Source organism: Caretta caretta, chromosome 3 (assembly GCF_965140235.1).
Source record: "Caretta caretta isolate rCarCar2 chromosome 3, rCarCar1.hap1, whole genome shotgun sequence".
In the NCBI taxonomy this organism is placed as follows: Eukaryota; Metazoa; Chordata; order Testudines; family Cheloniidae; genus Caretta; species Caretta caretta.
In genome coordinates, this window is record NC_134208.1 from 136,151,961 (window position 1) to 136,177,883 (window position 25,923).

Below are 25,923 nucleotides of genomic sequence, written 5' to 3' on the forward strand. Positions count from 1 at the left end.
ATTACCTTTAAATATATTAAACCCATACATGAGTTTCTTTAAAAAATCTCTACCAAACGAGAGAGTTTAGCACAGGCTGTGTGAGTGTAAATGACAGAGATTTCTAAAACAAAAATAAAAAAAGATATTATATGAACACACATTACAGTAAAATCCTCAAAAATAAGAAGAGAGCCTTTAAAAAAAATTGCTTAAAAATTAGTCTGATGGCCCAGATCCTGAAAACACATTTGAAAGCCCTGAACCTGCCTTGTGATCCACATAGGCATCACAGTCAATCCTTGGGGATCACAAGGCACGATCAGAGCCTTAACTTTAGGCATATAGGTACCCCGTTATTTACATCCGTAAGTATTTGCAGGATCAGGGAATATGCTTGGATTGTACAGTGTGATGTAATAAATTTATTACAGTTCCTAACTGCAATATTATATTGCTTTGTGTGCTGGAATATATATTTAATTTTAATTAATATACATTATGTATTTTTTAAAATAAAATGTATTGATTTTATTCATTATCTCAGCATAATTATATTCAGGAAAAGAGTAATAATGTATATATATATATATACACACACACACAAAGAGACGCACACACACACTCTTTTACTCTTTTCCTGAATATAATTTTCATATATATATATTATTCATTATCTTAGCATAATTGAGAAGAATTTATTTCTGGGAATATTAAATACCTTCATGTATTTTATATACACACATTTCTATAAATATACTCTCCTACACAAGAGAATCCATTTTATAATGAATAATTATATATATATGCAAATTATATTCAGGAAAAGAGTAAAAGAGTGTGTGTGTGTGTCTGTATATACACACACTCTATAACTCTTTTCCTGAATATAGTTTGCATATGTATATATCTAAATAAAAACCAACTATATACAGGGGAGAACGACGACTACAGAGGAAGAGCCAAGAAAAACACCTGGCTTTAACGAACGCTGAATGAGAGTTGATGGTAGGGGACGAGCCCCTAGAGGTGACAGGCACGTACACACCTCTGCCCACTTTCAGCCTCAGCTTCTACCTGCAGCTTCCGCTCCCGGGAGAGAATCTTCGCCTCCCGCGTTCAATACCCAACCAGGAAGTGGAGAAGAAAGCAAAGCAGAGAGGGAGGCAGTAGCGCCCGCTCGCATTAGGGTGGGGGGTTACCCGGCCGCGCTGGAGAGGATTTTCCAGTTACGCGCGCACACTAATCCGCAGCCTCCGCTTAGCACGGCTGCCAGTCTCCCCACGCACCCACCCGATGGCTTCTCTGCAGGACCCTCTGCCTGAAGGTAAAGTCTCCACGCCCCGCGGGGACGGAGGGTGCGCGCGCCCCGCTGGAGTCTGGCCGGGGGACAGGGCGGGAGCGCGCGCGCGAGCGGCGCGCGGCCAGGGCAGAGCCGCAGGTCTGCGCGGCTTTGGGGCCGGGCTGGAGGAGGGCGTCGGGAGCGTCGCTTGGGAGCTGCGGCGCGAGCGGGCGCCCGGGCTGGACACTGACCCTCCCTTACTCTGCTCAGGGCCGGGGCGGCTTTTTCTTCCCTGCTGTGCGCGGACTGTGGTGGAGAGAGCCCGCAGCCGCTTCCGCTGCGCCTAGCCCCGCGTGTGTTTGCTTCGTGTGCTGCGGGGCTGTGTTCTCTGCGCACAGCTGATCAGTACAAGGGGCTTTCCCCTCCCCTCTTAGTCCGGCCACGTTGGGGATGGGATCAGAGCTGCCAGGTTTTCTCCCGAAGGAAACTTTGCCTATGAAAACTTTCAAGCTAGCACAAGTAAGCCCAGCAAGCCGCTCTGCTTTTGACTGAGGCCGCCAAGCCCCCCCTCCTCTCCCCACATTGTGTGTGAAGGAGAGTTTTGGACGAATATTAAAAGTGATTCTTTGCATGTGCATAGCCCCTCACCTCTGAGGATCTCACAGTGTTTTACGATTCACTAGCTCAGGCATGAATAAATTAAACCTGGCAGCACCCGGAAAGGTGCAACACAAGCTATTACAAAGAGGTCCAAAAAGTTGCCTGCGCCAGGGAGGTTTTGCGGATTCTGGATCTCGCGGCATTACCTTTTTTTAACTCACTGTACCCATTTTATAGGAGTTAACTCAGGACTCCTGGCCTTGTCTAGACAAGCAGGGCTCTGAGTCCCCCGCACACCCAATCGTGTTAGCTAACAGTTTAGCATGTTCTGTGCTGGTGGAGTTTAGCACATGCCCTTTCTACACTAGAGTTTAGAACACATATTAGTTTTTTGCTAGCTAATACGATCAACCCCCCCCCCGCCGCCACACACACCCCCACCCCCCTTTTTTATCCTTTAAAACCAAGGCTTGAGGAAGTGATTAAGACCAACATTTTCAAACTTGATGACCACTGGCACTTAAATTTGAATATGAGTGCATACCATTAGAAACCCGAGTTTGAATATTTCCACTTAAATAACTTCTGTCCAGTCAGTGGCAGAGTTTACACCCTTTATAACAAACTGAGAGATGTAGTACCAAAAATAAATAGATTCAAATACAGATTCACCCAAAAGGCAGAATGTAATGCACTGCAGTATAATTGTATGTAATGCACCATCATGTTTATAATGGTATTTCTGGACCCCATTTGCCTAATCAGTGCCTCATTGTTTATTAGGGCAATATGTCTCTGGGCTTGTCTACATTAAGAATATTTGTACTAGTGTAATTACATTGATGTAGTTATACTGAAACAAAGGGGGGTTTACACCAGTGTAGTTTAATTTGGTAATTATGCTAAAATAGTTTAAGCTTCAGTACCTGCTGGTGTAGAGTGTCTACACCTGAGGTATATTACAAGGAGGGAGCTACATATATGTGATTACAGTGGTGCAAGTTTTCTTAAATTAGACAAGCCCTCAGCCTTGAAGCTACCTATCTTCCTCTGGCCGATAGTGGTTCAAGAAAGTACAGGGACTAAGAATAATAAAAATCCATTTGTTTTCTTTCTTGTATGATCATATTTATTTGAGTCAGAGAAAAATTTATATTAAGTTTTCATATTGATCTTTGTTTGCTGATAGCCCTGAAGAGAAATGACCTAGGAGAATCAACAGGAGTGGCCCTTTTCAGTGTCTAAGATATACATATTTTAAAAGGGCCTAAAACTAAAACTTGTCATACAAACAAGTTATCCCTAAACAATGGGAGAAAGCATTAAACTCTTTCCTGCAACAAGTAATACATTCTGGGGCTTCTTAAATAATTTGGTGTTTTCCACAACAAAGAATTTTTGCAAGTGGAAAAAAGTTATTTCCATTATAGAATTCTGCCACTTTTCACCAAAAATGCTTGTTCGTTGCTGGATGTAGAGAAATATCACTCTTTTCTACATTTGGAAATTCTTCTAAAAAATGGTGAAAAATGATACTATCACATAGCTCTTGTCATCTCATCCCAGGCTTTTCTTGCCAGTGCCAAAAGCAGATCTGGGGAGAGGGATCATCGGATGGGATTCCACACATCTGAAACAAAATTGGCACTTTGGATATCCAAATAGCTAACACAGGAGTTTTTTTAAAACCTAAATAATGTTAAAGGCAGCAAAAGGTACTTGAATAAAATGACCACTCTAAACTGTGATAAAAATGTGTCAAAAATAAGTCAGCATAACCAATTATCCTTTGCGGCTGTAAACACACTTCAGAATGCTGAGGTGCCTTACAACTCCCTGGAAAGAGCTAATCAGAAGAAAAATCTAAATAAATCTAATTCTAAATAAATAAACTTCTTACATCATTTGCAAGTTCTTATGTCATAATGCATCGTATTATTAGTTTACGTCTGGCTGTGGAAATAACGGATAGTAGTGTCTGTGTAGGTTGTAAACTGTTCCGGACAGGGACTGCTTCTTACTATGTATGTGCAGCATTTAACGCAATGAGATCTCCATCTCCGTTGGGGTCTTTAGGTGTTATTGTATTGTAAATAATTAATAATAATGGCGGTGACTATGCTAATATCTGAGCTATGACTCTGACCTTGCCCAGCTAGTTGCAGAAGCCTGAGCAGGCTCAATGCGAAATGAGTGCTTGTGCAGTTAACAGAAGAGTTAAGCCTTCTTGCTTAACGAACCCGACTCCTGAATGCTTGCTAAATCTTCCATGTTATTAGAAATTACATCAAGCCAGAAACATTACTTCCTTCAAGTCCATTGAATTCGCTGTTTAAGCAAAAGTTTGTTGTTTCTCTCATTGGCAAGGAGAGTACACTTAACTTAGGGACAGGGAGCTATATTGATTTACACCGGCGGAGAATCTGTCTTCTGAAGTTCAGGCAGTGATATTTCTTCAAGTGGCAGGCCTGGCAGCATTGCAAGTATATAATGCTTTTACATAGGAGGAGGAAGAATATGGATAAAGGAGAGGATTTGTAAACCAAGAAGGACTTCATTAAGAATTTTAAAAAAAGTCTCTCTTCAGGCCAGTATGAGCCCTCTGATGCATAATTAACTTCAAGGGGCCATACCTTGGAACAGGATTGGCTGGCCCTGGCCCTGGCCCTCAACTGCTCTTAAAGATGCAGGGCATCCTGTCACCTTCTTGGTTAGGCCAGTTATGGTAGCATCTACTTTACAACTCTGCATGGTACTTAGAAGTGCACTTACTTTTCCAAGTGCACATAGTTTTTTGGAGGGTCTGATTTTTTAACAAACTATGGATTGGGAATATCCAGGGGCCCTTTTCCATGGCCCCTATTTTTTTAGGCCGACTTCTTCTCTGATATTTTCTTGCACTTTGGCAACACTTGCACACCTTGTCATGCCAGTAAAGGCACATTGAATTGATTTGGATTCCTTATTGCCAGTGTCACAAATGCAGTCGTTATTAAAGCTTATGTCACCAAAAGTAGGCCCAGAAATGCCACTTTTAATTAAAAGCTAGGGCTATCAAGTGATTAAAAAAATTAATCGTGCAATTAATCATGCTGTTAAACCACAATAGAATACCATTTATTTTAAATATTTTTGCATGTTTACTACATTTTCAAATATATTAATTTCAAATACAACACATAACACAAAGTGTACAGTGCTCACTTTATTTTTTATTATGAATATTTGCACTGTAAAAAACAAAAATTTTATTTTTCAATTCACCTCATACACGTACTGTAGTGCAATCTCTTTATCATGAAAGTTGAACTTACAAATGTAGAATTATGTAAAAGAAAAACTGCATTCAAAAATAAAACAATGTAAAACTTTAGAGCCTACAAGTCCACTCATTCTTACTGCTTGTTCAGCCAATCACTCAGACAAACAAGGTTGGTTACAATTTGCAGGAGATAATGCTGCCTGCTTCTTGTTTACAATGTCACCTGAAAGTGAGAACAGGCATTCGCATGACACTGTTGTAGCTGGGGTTGCAAGATATTTATGTGTCAGATGCACTAAAGATTAATAAGTCCCTTCATGCTTCAACCACCATTCCAGAGGACAAGCGTCCATGCTGATGATGGGTTCTGCTTGATAACGATCCAAAGCAGTGTGGACTGCTGCATGTTCATTTGCATCATCTGAGTCAGATGCCACCAGCAGAAGGTTGATTTTCTTTTTTGGTTGTTTGGGTTCTGTAGTTTCCGCAGTAGAGTGTTGCTCTTTTAAGACTTTTAAAAGCATGTTCCACACCTTGTCCCTCTCAGATTTTGGACAGCAATTCAGATTCTTAAACTTTGGGTCAAGTGCTATAGCTATCTTTAGAAATCTCACATCCGTACCTTCTTTGCGTTTTGTCAAATCTGCTGTGAAAGTGTTCTTAAAATGAACATGTGCTGGGTCATCATCCAAGACTGCCATAATATGAAATATATGGCAGAATGCAGGTAAAACAGAGCAGGAGACATACAGTTCTCCCCCCCAGGAGTACAGTCACAAATTTAATTGACGCATTTTTTTTTTTAAAAGGAGTACTTGTGGCACTTTAGAGACTAACAAATTTATATCAGCATCATGCATCCGATGAAGTGGGCTGTAGCCCACGAAAGCTTATGCTCAAATAAATGTGTTAGTCTTTAAGGTGCCACAAGTACTCCTTTTCTTTTTAGGGATACAGACTAACACGGCTGCTACTCTGAAACCTATTATTTTTTTAAAGAGCATCATCAGCATGGAAGCATGTCCTCTGGAATGGTGCCCAAAGCATGAAGGTGCATACGAATGTTTAGCATATCTGGCATGTAAATACCTTGCAACGCCAGCTACGGAAGTGCCAGGCGAATGCCTGTTTTCACTTTCAGGTGACATTGTAAATAAGAAGCAGGCAGCAGTATCTCCTGTCAATGTAAACAAACTTCTTTGTCTTAGCAGTTGGCTGAACAAGAAATAGGACTGAGTGGACTTATAGGCTCTAATGTTTTACTCTGTTTTGTTTTTGAGTGCAGTTATATAACCAAAAAAATCTGCATTTGTAAATTACACTTTCATGATAAAGAGATTGCACTTCAGTACTTGTATGAGGTGAACTGAAAAATACTATTTCTTTTGTTTATCATTTTTACAGTGCGTATATTTGTAATGAAAAATAATAACGCAAAGTGTACACTGTGCACTTTGTATTCTGTGTTGTAACTGAAATCAATATTGAAAATGTAGAAAAACATCCAAAAATATTTAATAAATTTCAATTTGTATTCTATTGTTATAAGTGCGATTAATTGCAATTTTTTAATCACGATTAATTTTTTTTAGTTAATCACGTAAGTTAACCGTGAATAATTGACAGCCCTATTAAAAACATGTTTAGATTGAGCTGACAGACTAGTAGCCATGCAGCCCGTTGCTAGACTAGCCATTTCTTCAGTTTTAAGCCGGACAGTCCTGTTTTTCTGTGGTTTGTCCCCTGTCTGGTACTGAGACAAAACTGAATGGAGAAAGCCATTTTGAAGAGCATGCCGCTCTGCCCCCATATGACAGGATATGTGGGAAGTCATACTGGTGGGGGCAGGATCATGTAGGTGGGGGCTGACCAACACCATTCCTGGAAGTACCAGAATGTCCAGTATTCTGGGGACGTGTCAGGGGCCATCCAACTCATTGCCACTACAGAACTCGGAGTTTACATTATGACCTTTGTCATTCACTTCCCAGGCTAACTGGGCCTTGAAGGGTATGTCTACACTGCATCTGGGAGCCTCCCAAGTAGGGTTCAAAGTATTGTGTTGGTGGAGCCTGTGCTAGCGTGCTAAAAATAGTTGTGTAGACACTGCAGCTTGGGATGGAGCTCAGGCTCTCAGGCTTGCAGGGGCCTGAGAGCCCAAACTCCAGCCCAAGCTGCAATATCAAAGCAATATCTACACAGCTATTTTTAGCATGCTTGCACAAGCCCCACCAGCACAAGTCTGGAAACTAGGGCTGGAAGGCTTGCTCCCAAATGCCGTATAAATAGGGCTGCCAGGCATCCAGGGGAATCAGGGAAGCTTCACGCAAATCCCCTGCGTCTCCCCCCCCACCCCAGTGCTGCCCCCGCAGCTCCAATTGGCCAGGAACTGCAGTGGGTCTGCATAGAATAGATCCTGCTGGTGTACACTAATGGTTCCCTAGTGCGCTTTAACATAGCACTATTGAAGCAATATTACATTAAAGTGCACTAGGGAACATTATAGAGAGATTACTCACTAGAGTATATACTACAGTATACATTACTCATTATAGTATATTGAAAGGGAAAGCCACCAAAATCTCAATTTTTGAACATCCACATAAAATTCAAAAATTGCTAAAAATACTCCCCCAATGAAATTAATAAATTCCGAAAAACAGAAGCACTAAATATAGTTCATCTTTAGTCCAAATTTACTTTCCCATTAAGTTTTGAGCTATATTCTGTTGTTATAATACTATATTAGTCCTCTTCATTATTAATTTCTTATATGGGGTATTTCCCTGTTTGGAGAAGGCCACTAATGCACAACTGAGTACAGCTATTCAGAGAAAGGAATGTTTTATCCATTTTAGCTGTTTTCTGGTTTAATTATTTATTGTTGAACTATTTATGATATTTTTAAAATAATAATTTAAAATATTTATTTGCACCTACCTGTTATCAGATATAACCTCTGATGGTATTGTTGAGAAGAATTTCTCATCTGTCAGCTAGCACCTGTGACTAACCCTTTATACTTTATGACGTGTTCCCATCGTAAATGAACTCCTGTGTAACTGATGTACAGTTTCATCTTGGTGAGCTGGTGAGGGAAAGTGCATGAGTGACCAAACAGACATAGTTTGAGGAACATGAAAAAGCTTACTTATTTCTTCTGGCAGATCATGCTGCAAAAGAGCCTGTGGAAGATACAGATCCAAGCACTTTTCCATTAGAAATGGTAGGTGTGTCTGCTTTTGTTCCAATATAACTTTAATACTTGGTTATCTAATATTTAGTTTATAGCTTTTTACAGATATTTAATTCTGGGATGCTCTCAAAACCCCAAGAGTATGCTTGGCTGAAACCGGGCACATGATTGTCTACTAGGTAATTAACACCATTGTACACAATGAAATGTTATGCAGATAACTTCAACTCAGTTGTAAATTAAAAAAATGAATCATTACATCAAATGTATCTTGAATAAATCAATAAATAATCATGGGTGAAACCCACATTTAGATTGTAATCTTTTTCAGATAAGACTTTCTCTTACTAGGTGCTTATACAGTGTCATGTATCATACAGGAGACATGATCTCTGTTGGAGTTTCCAGGTGATGCTATAGTACAAACAGTAATAATAGTACTGTGCATCTCCCTAGAAATTGGTATGAGATCTTCACCCAGAAACTTAATTATTGTTTATATATAGTCTAAGCACTTCCTTTAAATGTTGTGGCTGATAGCTAGATAAGGCATTAGAAATGCATGTGACAAAAAACAAGGCTCTGCCAGATGTGGCGGTGAACTGAGTGAAGAGATGTTTTACTGACTAGTAGATTTACAACCTTCACTGCATGCTTTTCTTTGTTGGTGTGTCCTGGGATATTCAGAGAAGCAAATCTTATGCTGGCACATGGAGTATATTGGGTAAAAAGAATATTTAAATGCTCTGTAATCTTTAAAAAGACTCTTTGAATTTGGCTCTAGGTTGTTTACTCTGGGTAACAGTAAATAAAAAAAGAGACTGATGATAAATATATTATGCAGCCCAGAGTAGATTAGTGTATAATGTATCAGTATGGGTGTTTTTAAAAGTACCTTATCTTGTTTGTAAATTGTGGATTTGTCACGCAGCAACATGAATAATGAGAGGGAAAGCGATTATTTTCCTGGGGGGACTTCTTCCAATTCAGAAACCTAGTACTGAAGTATCAGCAGAAAACAGAGAAGAAGTATAAATATTGACCTTAGCCTGTGGCTTTTTTGGGAAAATCAGTTTAGTAATTTAGGTCCTGATCCTGCATTGTGATCCATTAGTGCCAACTTCTGAGCATGTGTGAAGTCCCACTGAAATAAATGGGACTTTGCACAGGTCCATGCTAGCAGACCTTGATGTAGGAATGGGGTTGTTACTGCCATTTTGTGGTGTGTGATTGCTTAAATTAAAGACTCTGATCTTCAACTGTCTTTAAGGAATAATTTAACTCTAACTGAGTTATTATATTTGTCTGATACAAATGCAAGTTATTTTTTTTTAATTATTTTGTTTCTAAATGAGGAGGATTTTAATTTGTTTGGTGCGAGAGTCTGTAAAAAACTGATGGAAGCGTCTTCTTGTCTTTAGACGCTGCTAGAGGTAACGTGGGAGCAAGCAGATGTCTAGGTCTCGTAGTAAACTGTAGCATAGAAGTCGGAATATGTTTGTGTTGTAAATCAGCAGATATGTCCATAAACTGGGTAGCTGTATTTTAGTTTTGCATTTTAATCAGGTTTTAATTTTAATTTGCAAGCAAAGAGACCTTTCATTGTTCTTTAGTAAGAATGCTTGTAATAACGGGACCATCTTTATTATTGTGGCTACTCTTGATACACACCAGTAAGCTGAGAAACTGACCCAGAGAAATTGAGGCCACTGGCAGAGAGCTAAAATTAAAACTCAGAATTTCTTGGCTCCCAGTCCTGTGCTCAGTCTACTAAACCACATTGCATTTCAAGAAACTGCAGCAAAAACAAACTATATAATTTAGGATTGTAAATAATCCCCAAACTACCTGTGTTAGTAACTGTTTGGCCCATCTCTAATCATTCATTACTATATTGATGTGAACTTAAATGCCATTTTAAAAAGGCATAGTGGTAACTATAAAGTTTTCAATGTACTTTTTATTAAGTACTGGAAATAACAAACATATGTCTTGGTCTTTTTGGACAGAGAGAAAAGTATCCTGTCCAAGATACACGGCTACCTAAAGGTAAGCACAGCAAACTCCAGCTATTATAAATATGGTACATTATTGTAGTACATAGGTATACGAAACACACTGAAATAGTCTATTCATTTGTTCTGTATTTTTACATTGTAACAGTTTATGCAGTGTAATGATTTTTTTTTAAATGTGTGTTATTAATGTTACCTCTGGTGTTTGCCATCAGAGCTCAGCTTTGGTCTAAAAGCTGATTATATCAACAGAAGATCTTGGTTCTCAATTTTGAAGGAAGTTATAATAAGCCAATGCCACACACACATACACACACACAATTCCCAGATTAGAGGGAAATACAAATATTTGAAAAATGGCTTTGAGAGGGTTACCTGTGTGTCTGCAGGTGATCAGAAATTCATTTGGGAGCCCAGAAATATTCAGTGGACTTCTGCACCGATCAGATCCTGAGCCCTGCAACCAATCCCATCATTAAGCCTTTAATCTTTCTACCACACTAGCTCCCTTGACCTCTCCCTCTTCTTTATTTTTGCATCCCAGACCCTGCTGCAGGCTTCCTTCCAAGGAATGTCCTGAGAGTGCCTTGAGCCTCAGTACTCCTCCAAGCATAGTGTTCTGAATCCTATGATGCATGTAAAGCCTGAGGACGGATCCAGGATCCAATTGGGAAGAGACATTGAAAAAGTTAGGGTAAAGACTGATGAGCTGGGTAAACTAAAACTGGGATTCCAAGGGAGGATTGAGGATTATTTAAGAGACTTGAAGGAGCCAGCAATAGAAATGAGGTGCCATTGAGAATACCAAGAGAAGGGGAATAGATTGGAGGGGAGAAGGGTATAGTACTTTGAACCTGTTCAGTTGCAGGCAGACTGCTCACCTCTTCAAAGTGGTTTTTCTTAAAATTTCTTAAATTTTGGTAATTTCCCTCTAGCTTTCCTATCTAAATTGTATTTTTTCTTACTCTTATGGCATTAGTTCATTGTATCTTCCCCTCCAAAGAAAATCAGATTTCTAAATAAACATGTAACTGTTTCAAAGCTGTTTAAAATCTGATCTACATGTTTAATACAATTAATTAAAAGTAAAATTGAAGGGAAATGGAAATTGTGGCATTTTCTGTTGAAAGGAAGTTTCATCATGATCAGTGTAAAGATATAAAAGTATTAATGGAGCTTAACATTTCCTGTCTGAGAATGGGAAGTGATGTGAAACACCTATTAATATTCTGTAAACTTCTGCAGTCTAAAATTTTCCTTATAATTAATTTTCTCAAAAGTCTAGCACTGTTGTGGGTTTGGAAACTGTATGACGTTAACCTTAGATTGTTCCTTAGATATTGGCCTCTTGATCTGCTCGAGAGCCTGAATTTTCATCCCTATTCAACATGATTTGGAAAAAAAAAATAGTTTTATAAATGTTGCTGAATCTATAAGTGAATAAAATGTGTTACAAGAGTTTGCTTTATACGGTTTATGGGCCTGATTCTTTAGTCGTTATTTAGGGAAAATTCCAGTTGGCTTTAATGTAATTGTTATCTAAATAGAGTACGGGATCTGGCCCCTTGTTTAAAAATAATTTATGGCCTTATCCAGCAAGATGTTGAGCACCCTCAAGTCCCATTAAAGTTAATTAACTCCCATTAAAGTTAATTAAAGTTAATTAACTTTAATGGGAGTTGAGGGCTCTCATCACCTTTCAGGATTAGGCCCATATTTTTTTTTTCTCCAAGTTCACTTTTTCATCATAGTTACCGCCTCACCCAAATATTAGAGGCAACAGCCAAAAGAACAGACCAAGTGAAATTTTGGAGGTTGTCTTTTGTAATGTCAGCTGAATTCTTTGCCATTGAATCCTAACATAAGAGTGGCCATACTGGGTCAGACCAAAGGTCCATCCAGCCCAGTATCCTGTCTTCCGACAGAGGCCAATGTCAGGTGCCCCAGAGGGAATGAACAGAACAGGTAATCATCAAGTGATCCATCCCCTGTCGCCCATTCCCAGCTTCTGGCAATCAGAGGCTAGGGACACCATCCCTGCCCATCCTGGCTAATACCCACTGATGGACCTATCCTGCATGAACTTATCTAGTTCTTTTTTGAACCCTGTTCAAGATCATCAATAAGGAGTCTGTGTCAGATATCAGCTGCTGTCAGAGGCAGGCTATTGGATTTTAGGGATCAATGGTCTAATAAATAATGGCAAATTCTAAGTGAAAGAAGAAAAGAAAATCCTTACTTTTTTTGTTTGTTTATTTAAACCAGAAGGGGATATGGAGGTAAGGAAGCCAGTATATATGTCTCGTTCCTCTAACCAGAGTATTCAAAAAGATAAGAACAGTTGAGGCATTCCACTGTTTCTTAATAGGAGTCTTATTGCTAGAGAGAATAATAAACTCATATGCATTTTTATCCCTAAAAAGCCGTTCAACATTATAAGAGTCTTGGAGGAATCTGACATGTCTAGGATAACCTCCTTTCAGCCACAAGTCAACAGTTCATCCCAAGTCAGTAGAGCAATTAACATATGGATTTAAACACTTGCTTAAAGTTAAACACATGCTGAAATGCTTTGCTGAACTGGGGCCTTATTAATCACAAAGTGAAATTCAACCCTATGCACAGAACTGGCAAAAGGCTTATGTATCACTTAATTCCTATTTTGAGAGCCTAAGTTGGAGATGAAAGGTAAATAGACTTTGTGCTGTCCCTATGCATAAGGTTGAATTTCAACCCACCTCTATATACTCACAAAGGTGTATAGACAGTTTTTAAAGTGCAGTGAGTAAAACCTGGGGGGGGGGGGGTACGTGTGCTTCAGGAAGGGTCCGGAGCAGGATGAGCATAATCCAAACTTGGGGAGAGGAGAAGGCAGAATATCGAGAATTTTTAGAAAGTCATTAAAACAAAGAGAAAGGAGTTTTGCTGATTGTCAAGTACTTTCACTTTTTCAGCTATCTTTGATTTATTGGTTGGGTAAACACTATGTTGGTGCTGCTCCTGGTCAATCTGCTGAAGGAAGAGGGTAGCCCTGCTATCCATAACAGTGTGTTGGAGATGCAGAGTAAACATTTTACATATACCCTGATGTGTGACCTCTGATAGTGCTTTCTATCTGCACAGTCCAGTCATTAACAATTTAAGATTATGTTAAATCCCTTTTACATTTCCCAATGACCCATTATCGTATGCGATTAAATCTTGTGTGTTAGACTTGTATGAAGTCTGCCATATTTTTTGTTTGAGAGTCTTGTTACTTAAGCTTATATTTGGGTGAAAGACCAACATTTCAGAATCTCTTTGCCTTAGATGAGGAGTACCTAACAGATAAAGTTACATTGGAAATAGCATCTATTAACATCAGGAGTCTTACATCAGATTCTGACCTAATACAACAGGTAAGGGAAATGCTTTTCAAATTTAAACTATCTGTTTGAGAAACCCATGAGTGCATATTAAACTAAGCTTTTAAAGTTATTTTTGTTGATGAAAGAAAGCTATTAATATTAATCACAACTTTCTCTAGACTGCATGGAGTCATTCAGTAAAATGAGATTGGAAATAGAATATCCATTTAAGAATGGTTTCAGAGTAACAGCCGTGTTAGTCTGTATTTGCAAAAAGAAAAGGAGTACTTGTGGCACCTTAGAAACTAACCAATTTTTCTGAGCATGAGCTTTCGTGAGCTCTACAGCTCACTTCATCAGATGCATGAGTTTCCACAGTATGCATCCGATGAAGTGAGCTGTAGCTCACGAAAGCTCATGCTCAAATAAATTGGTTAGTCTCTAAGGCACCACAAGTACTCCTTTTCTTTTTGCATTTAAGAATGCTGGGTGAAATGTACTCTATACACACAGTCTGTGCACTCTGTAAGCCCTATTTGAGGGGCTTAAGTGGGACTTGAGTGGTGAATAGGTCTTGTGCTGACTCCTTTGCTTAGGATTGAGTTTTGTTTACAGTGAACCTAGTTCTAGTGACGCTGTACTTATAGTGCAGTGGAAATCCAAAATTGCTTCAATTTGCATCCAGGCTTGAACTCTTCTGACAAGGGCAAATCCTGCCCCCACACGCCATCCCCACTCAGCCTGCGGCAGAACAGATGTAGTTCCACTGTGCTGAGTGGGCAGGGAGCCTGGAGCCCAGGCAGGGTCATGCTGCAGAATCCAGTTCTACCAGAATTCCTTTCACACTGATATGGGGGATAGGATTAAAAACAGGGCTAGTGGATTCACAGCTATACAGAGCCATCATTTTTTCCTCCAGCCTTCACTTCCCCTAGATAGGGGTTTGCAACCAGGGAAGTGGTTATTGCAGAGCAGCCTCGGAGTTGGGGTTGGGGTTGTCTTATTTCTCCCCTGCATCAAGTCCTTATACATGGACTTTGAGATAGTGTTTTTTCCCACAGTGAAGCTTCACTCTAATGTTCCACTGTAAATGGGCAACACTGTGCAAATCCCATTGGCATGTCACAGTTATCACCTACCAGATAGTGTTAGAGGCTGAATTCCTGGGGATTTTCTCTTTTGGGTTGAGCAGAGGAGAAGACAGATTGGCACTATCTCATGGAGAGAAGGGATTTCTTATCATGAAGTGGAGAGAATTTGTTGCTTGAGAGTCCCTCTTCTATTATACTGAAACTGGGTATAATGAAGGCTTTTTATAGTGACAAAACACTTCACTATACAGCTGTTTCACTGGCTTTAGATTTGTAGGGCCCTCTAAAAGCCTATCTTGCCTGGAGGGTAGCTTGTTCTTCTGGTCCCTCTGCAAACACATAAGACAAATGTATAACTGCAAATCTAAACAAAGCTGTTTTTTTAATTAGTGGGCAATAAAATAGTCCTGTTAAATAGCAATATTTTAATGGACAGTTACATATCTTTGCAATAAAGTGATGTTGGATAAGCCTCTGTGCTTCAGAGTTGATATGTGGAAGATAGCTGAACTGCTAAAATAAAAAATGTGTATGTCACAAATAAGTGGCCTTTTGAAATCCTATAGTTTACAAGAAAATATTTTTTTATTAAACAAAAAAAAATGAGGACTCTGAGTCCATGGGAAATAAAACTTTACCTCCTTCTTTGCCCATGCTGTCGCAGTCCTACCATTGCCAACTGTCATGATTTGATCATGAGTCTTGAGATTTTTGATGTTAAAACCCCAGTTTCTGAAAGCACTTAGATGAGTATCTCGGCTCTCATTTTAAAAAAAAAATAGATTTGAGGCCTCATGTTTGCAGGAAAAAAAATATGAAAATATACGTGAGTGCACACTAGTGGCTCAGAAATCATAAGACAAATAAAAAGAACCCAAATTTAATATTTTTTTTTTTAAAAATCATGATTTTTAGTTTACTCTCCAGATTTTGGGCCAGACTCAATTTTTCAATGCTTGGGTTGGCAAAACTGCAATTCCGATATATCAAACACCCATTGACTTACTCATAGACACTTCTCAACCAGATTCATATCATAATATGACCGTAAATTATCTCTATATTCAAGAGCAAGACATCCAGTTCTGGCCAACGTTTTTAGACAGTCATTGTTCAAGATCCTGAGTTAAAAGCTGCTGAATGAAAAGCCCGGGGCTGACATTCTATCTAGCTACAGCTGAAATGATGCTGGTAAGAGGAGGAAAGTACTTGGAGAAGATGGCAAGTACTTTCCTCTTACTTTGATGGGGGGTGCATCCATTGTTGAACCTTTCTTGAGCATGTACCAAACACTGTGATCATTTTGTGATGTGGAAGACTGTGCATTAGAGAACAGAAAGAAATCTGTAAACTCATCTGCATTTGTGACCATCCGGCCCACTGCAGTAGTGGGTGTGGCAGGGGAGATAGTGAAAATAGCATGCAAATGTTCCCTTTTGGGGGAAATGTGGGGAATTTTTGATAGAATATCTTGTACAAATTTACTTTCCCCGTAATTGGATGAGATCATGTGTGTATATGTGTTCACCACATCAGCTGAAACTACCTCTACTGGTTATAGGGTTTGCAAAAATCAAATTTTTATTTTTTTATAATTTTGATGGACAATATCAATGATTATTTTAAGCATTTTTTAATTTTTATGCATTTAAATTTTAACAGTTGTGGGAAGTGATGGGGTGTGCCAGACAATTGGGAAGATCAAACAATAATTATGTAATGACAATAGATATGAGATTCAAAAAATTAAAGCTTTATAACCGTTAAAACCCAGATTGGCACATATGAAAATGTACAAAATAAATATCCCTAAATGAAACTGGAATAAGTTCTCAAGCAGCATTTTTTTTTCTTTGCCTATCTGTAAATCTTGATTTTTATCAATGGAAATATATTTTTGTCAGTTTGTCTCTCAATGGTGAAATTGACATTTACAAATAATAATCTAATCCTTCCAAGCACAACTATTTGTAATGGATTTAATAATACAGTGTCAGTAGGAATAGGGCATCTTGTTATGATGTATTGTAACCTACACAGTTTACTTGTATTTGCATGCACAGCCTGCAAAATGCAGTGAAGTACTCTATGATACTTTTGAATCAATGACACTATACAAAAGTCTGCTGTATTTTATTGCACTTGTCTAAAGAGGAAACCCTTTCTGCTTTCATCTTCAAACCATTTTATCTGGGCTTGCACCCACACAATGAGTGAGGGCAGCTGCTCATGTCTTCTTACTCCCTTACTCATTTCAGTTTGCCTCAGCCACAGGGTCATAGTGCCTTCCTTTGGGTGTTAGATGTTGCTTTCAAGGAATATAGATGTTGCAATGACACATGTTGTCACCTCAAACTATTACATTATTTTCTCTACATTTAATTAGCTGACAAAAAGCAGTTGAGTGAACATTAGCTTCAAAAGAAAGAAGGTTTTGAACTGAGCCAGCAGAAATATTCAATTCCAGCCCTTGTCTAGAACTATTTCCTATATATAAAAAGCCTTTAAAGAAGCTCTGCCAAGCTGAGGATCTGGCCCACCCTCTAATAAAAAAGATGGGACATGGAAATCTTCTAAGTCAAACAATCTGAATCACTGAAAAGCTGTAGGTACTCTATAAAAAAAATTCTAAGGACTCCCCCCAAGATTATGGCACGTTAGTGACTCTTAATTGCAATTCTGCAATAATATTTCATGCCTATATGCCGGAAAATCACCTTGTAACTGTTGTACATTGCCCAACCTACCATTTTCAAACACTGAGTACTTTAATGAACTAACATCAATAAAATGTCATTAAGGAAAATTAAACAAGCCAGGATAGCATGGGAGAGAGAGCACGAACTATTCCAAATATACAAGATGGAGTGTGGTACTGCATAATCATAAGGATAGTGAGTCATTCAACAGTTTTCTAACATTCAACATGTCTATAACCAGAAGGTCCAATTCTGGGGTCACTGACACCTCGGGTGAGCAGACAGCAAATGTGAAAAATCGGGACAGGGAGTGGGGGGTAATAGGAGCCTATATAAGAAAAAGACCCAAAAATCGGGATTGTCCCTATAAAATCAGGACATCTGGTCACCCTACTTACACCAGTGTAACAGTAAGGTGTTACTCCCAATTTGTACTGGTGTAACTGAGAGGTGAAATTAGCCTGAAGATTGTAGATGTCTTCACTTAACATGTTATCCACTGCTGTCATGAATTTCTGTGGGAGCAACCCCAAGACTGATCAGCAGAGATTTATAGTTACATACACGGTGCTGTTCTTTTCTGTTCTGTTCACAAATAGTTTTAATACAAACCTGTCACTACTGAGAGTGAAAATGATAGGTCAGTGCAAGAACTGTTTAAAACTCTAACCCTATATCATAGGATGAATCAAAATGTAAATATGTTGCATAAAAAGTTTGCAAATTGTCAGGAAACACAGACACACACACAAAAAGTATTTTCTGTTCAGTTAATCAGTTAAGTCAGTATCTTTCTAAACTGACTCTCCACTTGGTAAACTAGATCAATAAAGTTATTGCGTGTTATTTGAATACATGATTTTAATTCAAAGTTACTTTTTGTTTGTAGCCAAAAGAGAGTGATAGTCAAAGCAATACTGGAGAATCACTTTCAGGTAATTTATTGGCTTTACCATATATGTATGTAGTTATTTTTTATGATAGATTTTCTTCAGAAAAGTCTTTGTGAGGATGATGTTTAGAATTACGTAGAAAGGCTTGGGGATCCAGAGTATATGAGGCTTCTCTCTTTTGCTTTTAATATTCCGTGCAGGGCATAGTGCCAGAAGTTTATTTGATTTATAGATAGCTACAAACTGCTCGTCAATTTTTTTTTGATGAAATTCACCTCACTGAGCACACACAGCAGAATGAGATGAAATTAAGATAGGGGCCAATAATGCATTCTCTGCACAGCCAGAACTTCAGTTAGGTCAAATGGAGTTAGCTTTGCTCATACCAGAGTAAAGGGAGCAGGATTTGGCCCATTGACTTCATCACAAGGAAAGCGGTATTACTTATATACCTTTATATTTAGCTATAAAAAAAACCTGCAAGGCCTTATGGAATGCCTGAAAGCAGAGATGTCTCCCTCTACTCAGCCCTAGTAGGCCTCAGGTGGAGTACTGTGACCAATTCTGAGCACTACACTTTAGGAAAGATTTAAATAAATTAGAGGGAGTCCAGAAGACAGCAACAAAATTGATAAAAGATTTAGAAAAACTGACCTCTGAGGAAATGTTAAAAAAAACCTGGGCATGTTTAGTCTTGAGCAAAGAAGACTGAGGGGGCCTGATTTCAATCTTCAAATGTGGTAAGGGCTGTTATCAAAAGGATAGTGAGCAATTGTTCTCCATGTCCACTGAAGGTAGGACAAGAAGTAATGGGCTTAATCTTCAGCAAGGGAGATCTAGGTTAGCTATTAGGAAAAAAATTGTAATTATAAGGGTAGTTAAGTTCTGGGATAAGCTTCCAAGAAAGGTTGTGGCATCTCCATCATTGGAGGTTCTTAAAAAAAGGTCTGACAGACATAAGAACATAAGAACGGCCATACTGGGTCAGACCAATGGTCCATCTAGCCCAGTATCCTGTCTTCCGACAGTGGCCTATGCCAGGTGCCCTAGAGGGAATGAACAGAACAGGTAATTATCAAGTGGTCGTCCCTTGTCGCCCATTCCAGACCAAAGGACACCTGTCAGAGATGGTCTAGGTTCACTTAGTCCTGCCTCAGCACAGGGGGCTGCACTTGATGACCTCTCCAGCTCCCTTCCAGCCCTACGTTTCTGTGATTCTAGGTCATGAGAGCTTGTGCGTCCCCTCCATGGGTGACTATACATTCTCATAAAACTGTGTTGTTGCACATTGTGACAGGTTGGACCCCCTAAGGTGCCACCTGATGTGCTGAGATACCACTGAGCCTGCCTGTTCTGCCGACATGGGCCCCCTTTTTACCTGTCTGGCTGAGCCAGGCTATTAAGCCTTCTCCAGCACACACACAGGCAGGGCCACACCCAACTGACACTGAGATCAGCTCTGGGGACGTCCCTAAAAATAGAAAATAATTAACAAGTGGGATTATCTATGAGAGTAGGTGGTTTTGAATATATGATTTGCCCTTTTATAGTTAAACCATTCACGTCTCCTATTCTAATTGTACCTAAACCAATCCTTGATATTGTGTACTCATTATTTCCATCAGTCTTTTGATTAATACTTCCTCTTGCAGCATCTGTTTTTCCAGACTTAATTTGAATATGGTTGGTTTTATATTCCTCTTTCAAACTTGTATGGTAAACAGAAGTTTTAAAAGGTCAAGTGGTTATAAGCTGTGCACTTTATCCACCTTTCTGTTGTAGTGTCAGTTTGACCATGGGGGCTTCTCTCTTTCTTCATCCATTACATGGCAAAGTTAAAGGTTTACCCATTTCCCTCCAAAAGCCTAACCGTTGAAGAAGTGTCCTAGCATACTTTCACACAATAGGCCTGATGGATGGAGTAAGACCTAATAAAAAGTATTTGCAGGTCAATATTACTAATGCTGGCTTTTGCCTTCTTCTAGGCTGTTACTGCACAAACTAATAGAAGTTACATTTTTAGTGTCTCTCTAGGACCCTTTTGATTCTTTCTGGAAGACTTTTAAATGGCAATCTCTGGTGTCATTACGATAAAGAATATTTCACCACCATACTTTCATATCCAGAAAGTAATTCATTGAGCTTCAGCCAGCTCTTTAGCTGTATGAAGAAAATAGGGATACCATTCGAAGTGAATACTTTTCTAAGCATTTGCCTCAGTTACATATATTTGAAATAATCTCCCTTCACAGAACACAACAGAAAGGTGCACTTTCATTGGACATATTAGGCATTTGCTTTGTGTGTGTCCATTAGCAAAGAGAATCTCTACTGAAAGAAGACCATCAAATATTTTCTTAAGTCTGCACTGTTCTAAAGATGGCATTTTGGATGCACTAAGCCAGGCTGTGACATCTACCAACATAATTGTAACATTTATCTAGATGAGATGTTAACAGAGATCCTTTCTGTATAGCACTGTTGGCTGTGCAAGTGAAAGTTATGGCAATTTCCATAAAGTGAAGGAAATTCTTCAGGCCATGTAGCCCAGCCCACACATCATAGTGAAAAGTGGAATCAGTTTGACACCCTTGTTATAAATGAATGTGTATATTTTTAAAAATTATTGTTCTTTGGTTTTATCTTCAGTGTACAGCAAAGAAAAACATCAACAAAACTTAAAAGTAGTTTAATTCAATAGGGAAAGAAACTTTATATCCCCATTATTATTTCAGAAATAGTTCTAAGCAACATGATATTCTTCAGCATTGCCTGAGGGTTTGTGCCATAAAAAGAACCCATGGAAGACAGAACAGATTCTAACCTTTCAATGTAATGTTTATAATTGTAGATATGAGGAGCTCCTGCAAAGAAAATGGCACCTGCTCCTTATGTTTGTCCCGTGCTCCAACCATCAGTGACTTGCTCAATGATGAGGACTTGTTGTACACAATGAGAATAAAGTTGGATCCATGCCACCCTACAGTAAAAAACTGGAGAAATTTTGCAAGCAAATGGGGAATGACCTATGATGAATTGTGTTTCCTGGAACAGAAACAACAAAGCCCTACGTTGGAATTTTTGTTGCGGAACAGTGACAGGACTGTGGAACAATTGATTGATCTGTGTAAATTATATCAAAGAATGGATGTTGTGAAAGTGCTGCTGAAGTGGGTGGAGGAAGAATGGCCAAAGAGAGGGAATGGAACCTATCAGAATCACTTCTAGGTCAAAGAAAATTGTATGCTTGAAAAATTGACTTATCTGATTACCACTAGTGAGAGGGAAGCTTTCCTTGTCAGTGAAAGGGCACATACCATCAGTTTATGCAGAATGCAAGCTTTTATTATATATGTATTCCAAGCAAAGATAACCTTCCAAATGTGAAGAGACTATTACTAATACAGAGTTGTCTTCCTGAGTCTGCAAACATTTTAAGTCTTTTCCACTGCTCATAGATTTCCCAAGAAGGAGCAGAGTGAAAATGACATAGCATTGAGCAATATGACCCTTGCAATTTAGAACCTAGAAAGGAGTAAAACTGACAAGAATGTCAGCTTCCCACTGCTGTTGATTTGTAAAGTTTTGATCAGCAGCCAAGATGCTTGAACCCTTACTGGTAGCCCTGCCTCCATCTTTCATATCAGCTTCTATTTAGTAGGTGTCTGGTAATATTTCAAGACCTAAGAGGAGGAATAAAAGGAGCTGTTAGAAGTGTTTAAATATTTTTGGTGTAGGAACCCCTCTTGTGTTTCCAAGATCAGTTTGCTTTTGCATTATTGGATTAATTTAATGTTTGAGTACCCCATTTTGCAAAAATTTCATTTGGATACTCTTTTATTTTTATATATATATATATATATATATATATATATATATATATATATATGACATTAAATGAAACTGTTGTGTAATTCTACTACATTAAAATTATATATTGATTATGGAAGAAATCACATTGAATTCAGAGAATTTCCAAGGCCCACAAGAGCTGGGGACAAAAAAGCAATTGAGAAAATGCTTTATATTAAAAATGAGTTCCAAGAGTTTTGAAGAAAACATTCTGTAGGGGGATTCTTATCTGTTTTTCTCAAATGCTTCTTGTTTTGAGGTGGGAAGATAGTTGTAGCCTCACCCACAGCGTCCTCAGTACTCACTAGGATTTTCCTGTTCAAAGATTGTGGTTTTCTATAAGAGATCACAAAACAGTCCTGTGGGCTGACCCATTTTACTCTTTACTTAGAGACCATTTCCTGCCTGAAAAACAACCCAACACCTTTGTGTCACTAAAGTCATCATAATGTGGCTACTGGAGAGTTTAAGAGGGTTTAAGACTTATCAGTTGCCCCAGGGATTTGGTCTTGTTGATACTTTGAATTTAAATGTTTAAATTTAAAATGTATTTTAGAAAGGATTAGCAATAACTGATTTTGCTCTTTTCCCTACAATTCTTACAATATATGTTCAAATATTTTAAAGTCAGTTTGAAAAAATCAGTGTTACAACAGAGCACTTATCGCTATGGTGTCACAAGAATTATGAGAATGCTGTTAACCATTAAGTAATACTATTCAAGTAGTTTTAGACATTCTTTTATGTTAACTAAAGCATCTTGGGTTAGTACGTTGGTGTATATAGCAAAATAATGGTGGACAACGTACCAAAACACAGGCCAAATCTAGGATGGGGTTACGGCTCATGTAGTGTTTAGTTTGATAAATTAGGAATGATCACTAAACTTCAGCACCAAAGATGCATGAAGCCAAAAGAGGGATTGTGCATTGAGATCCCTACTTCAAGACAACACAAGGCCTAATCCATATTATACTGTGTATATTTTATATCAGTGCGGGTGATTACTGAGCAGCTAGAGGTAAAGGCCATCATTTTGAAACCTAGGGGCCAGATCTGCAGGCAGCATAAATCACTGTTGTTGTACTGACTTCAATAAAGATGAGAATAAAGTGACGTGATTTCAGAGGCTGAGTAGGAAGGGTCAAATTTTCCATAAAAACTGTTTTTTGGACGGCAAATTGGATTATTGACTAAATTAATTTTCATGAAAAGTATCTGCTTTCTGCAGGAAAACTGATTTTTTTTCATTGAAAAACTGAATGTTTGAAAAGTGAGACGTTTTCAGCAGAACACCAAAATATTTTGAATGTGAAATGCTGCTGTGGTACGTCATGGGAATTGTAGTTCAAGCACCTTCTGCTCCTGTTTCCTTCTATGGACCGAGCTCCCCAGCCAGGCTTAATCTCCCATGACGTTCTACACCAGCATTTCTCAAACTGGGCTTCACGGACCCCTAAGGGTGCTCAAGGGCACTCTAGGGTGTCTGTGGGCCCTGCTGGTCAACTCCTCCTCCCCGGCTGTTCCCCGGTGTGCAGAAGGCTCTGGGAGGGAGGCGGAGGAGCAGGGATGGGGCACGCTCAGGAGACGGGGGCGGTGCAGCAAGGCTAAGGCAGGCTTCCTTCATGCCCTGGCTCTGCGCCGCTCAGGGAAGCAGCTGGCATGTCCCTGCGGCCCCTAGGGTGGAGGGTCCAGGGGTCTTCGTGCACTGCCCCTGCCCTGAATGCCAACTTCACAGCTCCCATTGGCTGGGAACTGCAGCCAATGGGAGCTGTGGGGACTGCCTGTGGACAGCGGTGGCATGTGGAGCCATCTGGCCCCCCCGCCTAGGAGCCACTGCCAGAGGGATGTGCCGGTCACTTTTGAGAGCTGCCTAAGGTAAGCCCCACCTAGCCGGCATCCACACCCCTTCCTGCACCCAAACTCCCTCCCAGAGCCTGCACCCGAACCTTCTGCCTCAGCCTGGTGAGAGTGAATGAGGGTGGGGGAGAGCGAGCAACGGAGGAGGGGGATGGAGTGGGGGCGGGGCCTTGGAGAAGGGGCGGGGCAAGGGCTGAGTGGGGGTGGGAGGCGTCCCTGAAAAATTTTAAATCAAAATGGGGGTCCTCGGATTGCTAAAGCTTGAGAACCGCTGTTCTACACCCATGGAACTGCCACGATGCACTGCCTCTTCTCACTTAGAACAATGTGGTGTATAATGGGAGATGTAGTCCAACCCGGGAGCCTGACTTATTGAGAATGGGAGCATGAGGCACTGCATTGGTATTCCCAAATCAAAATATTTCAGTTTTCAGCAGAAATATTAGTTTTTCCATGGAAAATTTGTAAGAAAAACAAATCTCATTTAATCAAAGTTTTCCACTAGGGGGAAACACCCCCCCCCCCATTTTCCCAACTAGCTCAAGTTCTGAGCCCTGACAGTTCTCAAGGAAGTCAGTACAAGCTGCAGGTGTTCAGCACCTCTGAAGAGAAGGCCACTTTTATTTATGAGCCCAAGCATGAATTTAGTTTAACTTTAGGCAGCTTGGTTTGAAAAGGTTAGCCTTAAACTTTATTACACCTGTAGTTGCTCATTATTACTATAGTTGACATAATAGGATTTATTTAATGTTTTTATCCTTGATATGGCATGAACTGGGTTAGACACTTCAAATATTTTCATACTTGAATATCCATGTCTACAAGACATTGGTCTGATCAGTCTTTGAATATGTTTCATATCTGTTATAATGTATACTATGTTAGTAAAAAAAATAACAAACCTTAGATGTTTAATTTTACTGTATTTGTTTTCATTTCTTAGGGTAAGCAAAAAGACTTTTAAAAGAATACAGATTTATAGATGGTTGGTGTTGAAGTACTCAAATCCAACAATCGTGTACCACCAAAATACCAGCAAGTAGTTTTGTACTGAAAAAATGTTTAGATCAGAGGTGTGGAATCTAGACTACATATGCTTGCAACAAATATTGTCTTATTCTCATCAGCATGCATCATCACTGCAACATTATGAAGCACACCCCTTTCCTCCTCTCTCATGAAAGATAAGATAAGGAGATAGACAGTGAGAACAGAGGGAATGTTTAATGCTGCTGCAGTTTTTCTAGATTGGGACTAGAGAGGTGTGAAACCTCGATAGGTTGGGTTTATATTAGAAATTGGTTTGTGAACCTGGGCTAGCAGTTAGTCTTCAAAGGTTTGCACAATCTACCTAGACCTGAAATCTCATTACTTTCTTCTTATCCTCACACATCAGGACACAATCCTCACACTTAACTTTAACTCTTTTGCCAGGGGAATTACTGCCCATCCTCCCTACCATCCTGATGGGTTTAGGAGAGCCCTTTTCAAACTCGTCTTCGAGGAGGTGCATGGCAAACTAGCCTATTCCTCTTTAACTCCCCTGGCATCTTGCAGATGACAGGTAGTCTGACAGCAGCAGCAATGAGGAGAAAAGGCTCCTACATAAAATGTAACCTCAGTCTGGTCTCTGAAATCCTGCTATATTGCATCTATAGGACACCCCAAAGAAGTCAGACTATACATGTCCCTTCCTTCAGACATATATAGAGGAATGAAAGGTGTTGCAGACTGTAGTTCTATCCCAGAAGACACCTAAACAAGAGAGAGGGTGATCAGCAAGGTTCCAAGGGCTTGTCTGGAGGGCAATTATAGTGAAACTTAAAAAAACCCTATATCCTGCAGAT

The 25,923-nt window shown here is 39.4% G+C and overlaps 1 protein-coding gene across 1 annotated transcript; it reads left to right on the forward strand.

Annotated features, from left to right (window-relative positions):
- Positions 1-907: 907 nt before the first annotated feature.
- On the forward strand, positions 908-24,214 carry EDARADD (EDAR associated via death domain). The gene is made up of 6 exons (XM_048843798.2): positions 908-1,306; positions 8,291-8,349; positions 10,329-10,368; positions 13,644-13,732; positions 18,361-18,406; positions 21,216-24,214. The coding sequence occupies exons 1-6, from the start codon at positions 1,276-1,278 to the stop codon at positions 21,590-21,592; spliced, it is 642 nt and encodes a 213-aa protein (XP_048699755.1). The 5' UTR covers positions 908-1,275; the 3' UTR covers positions 21,593-24,214.
- The last annotated feature ends 1,709 nt before the right edge of the window (positions 24,215-25,923 follow it).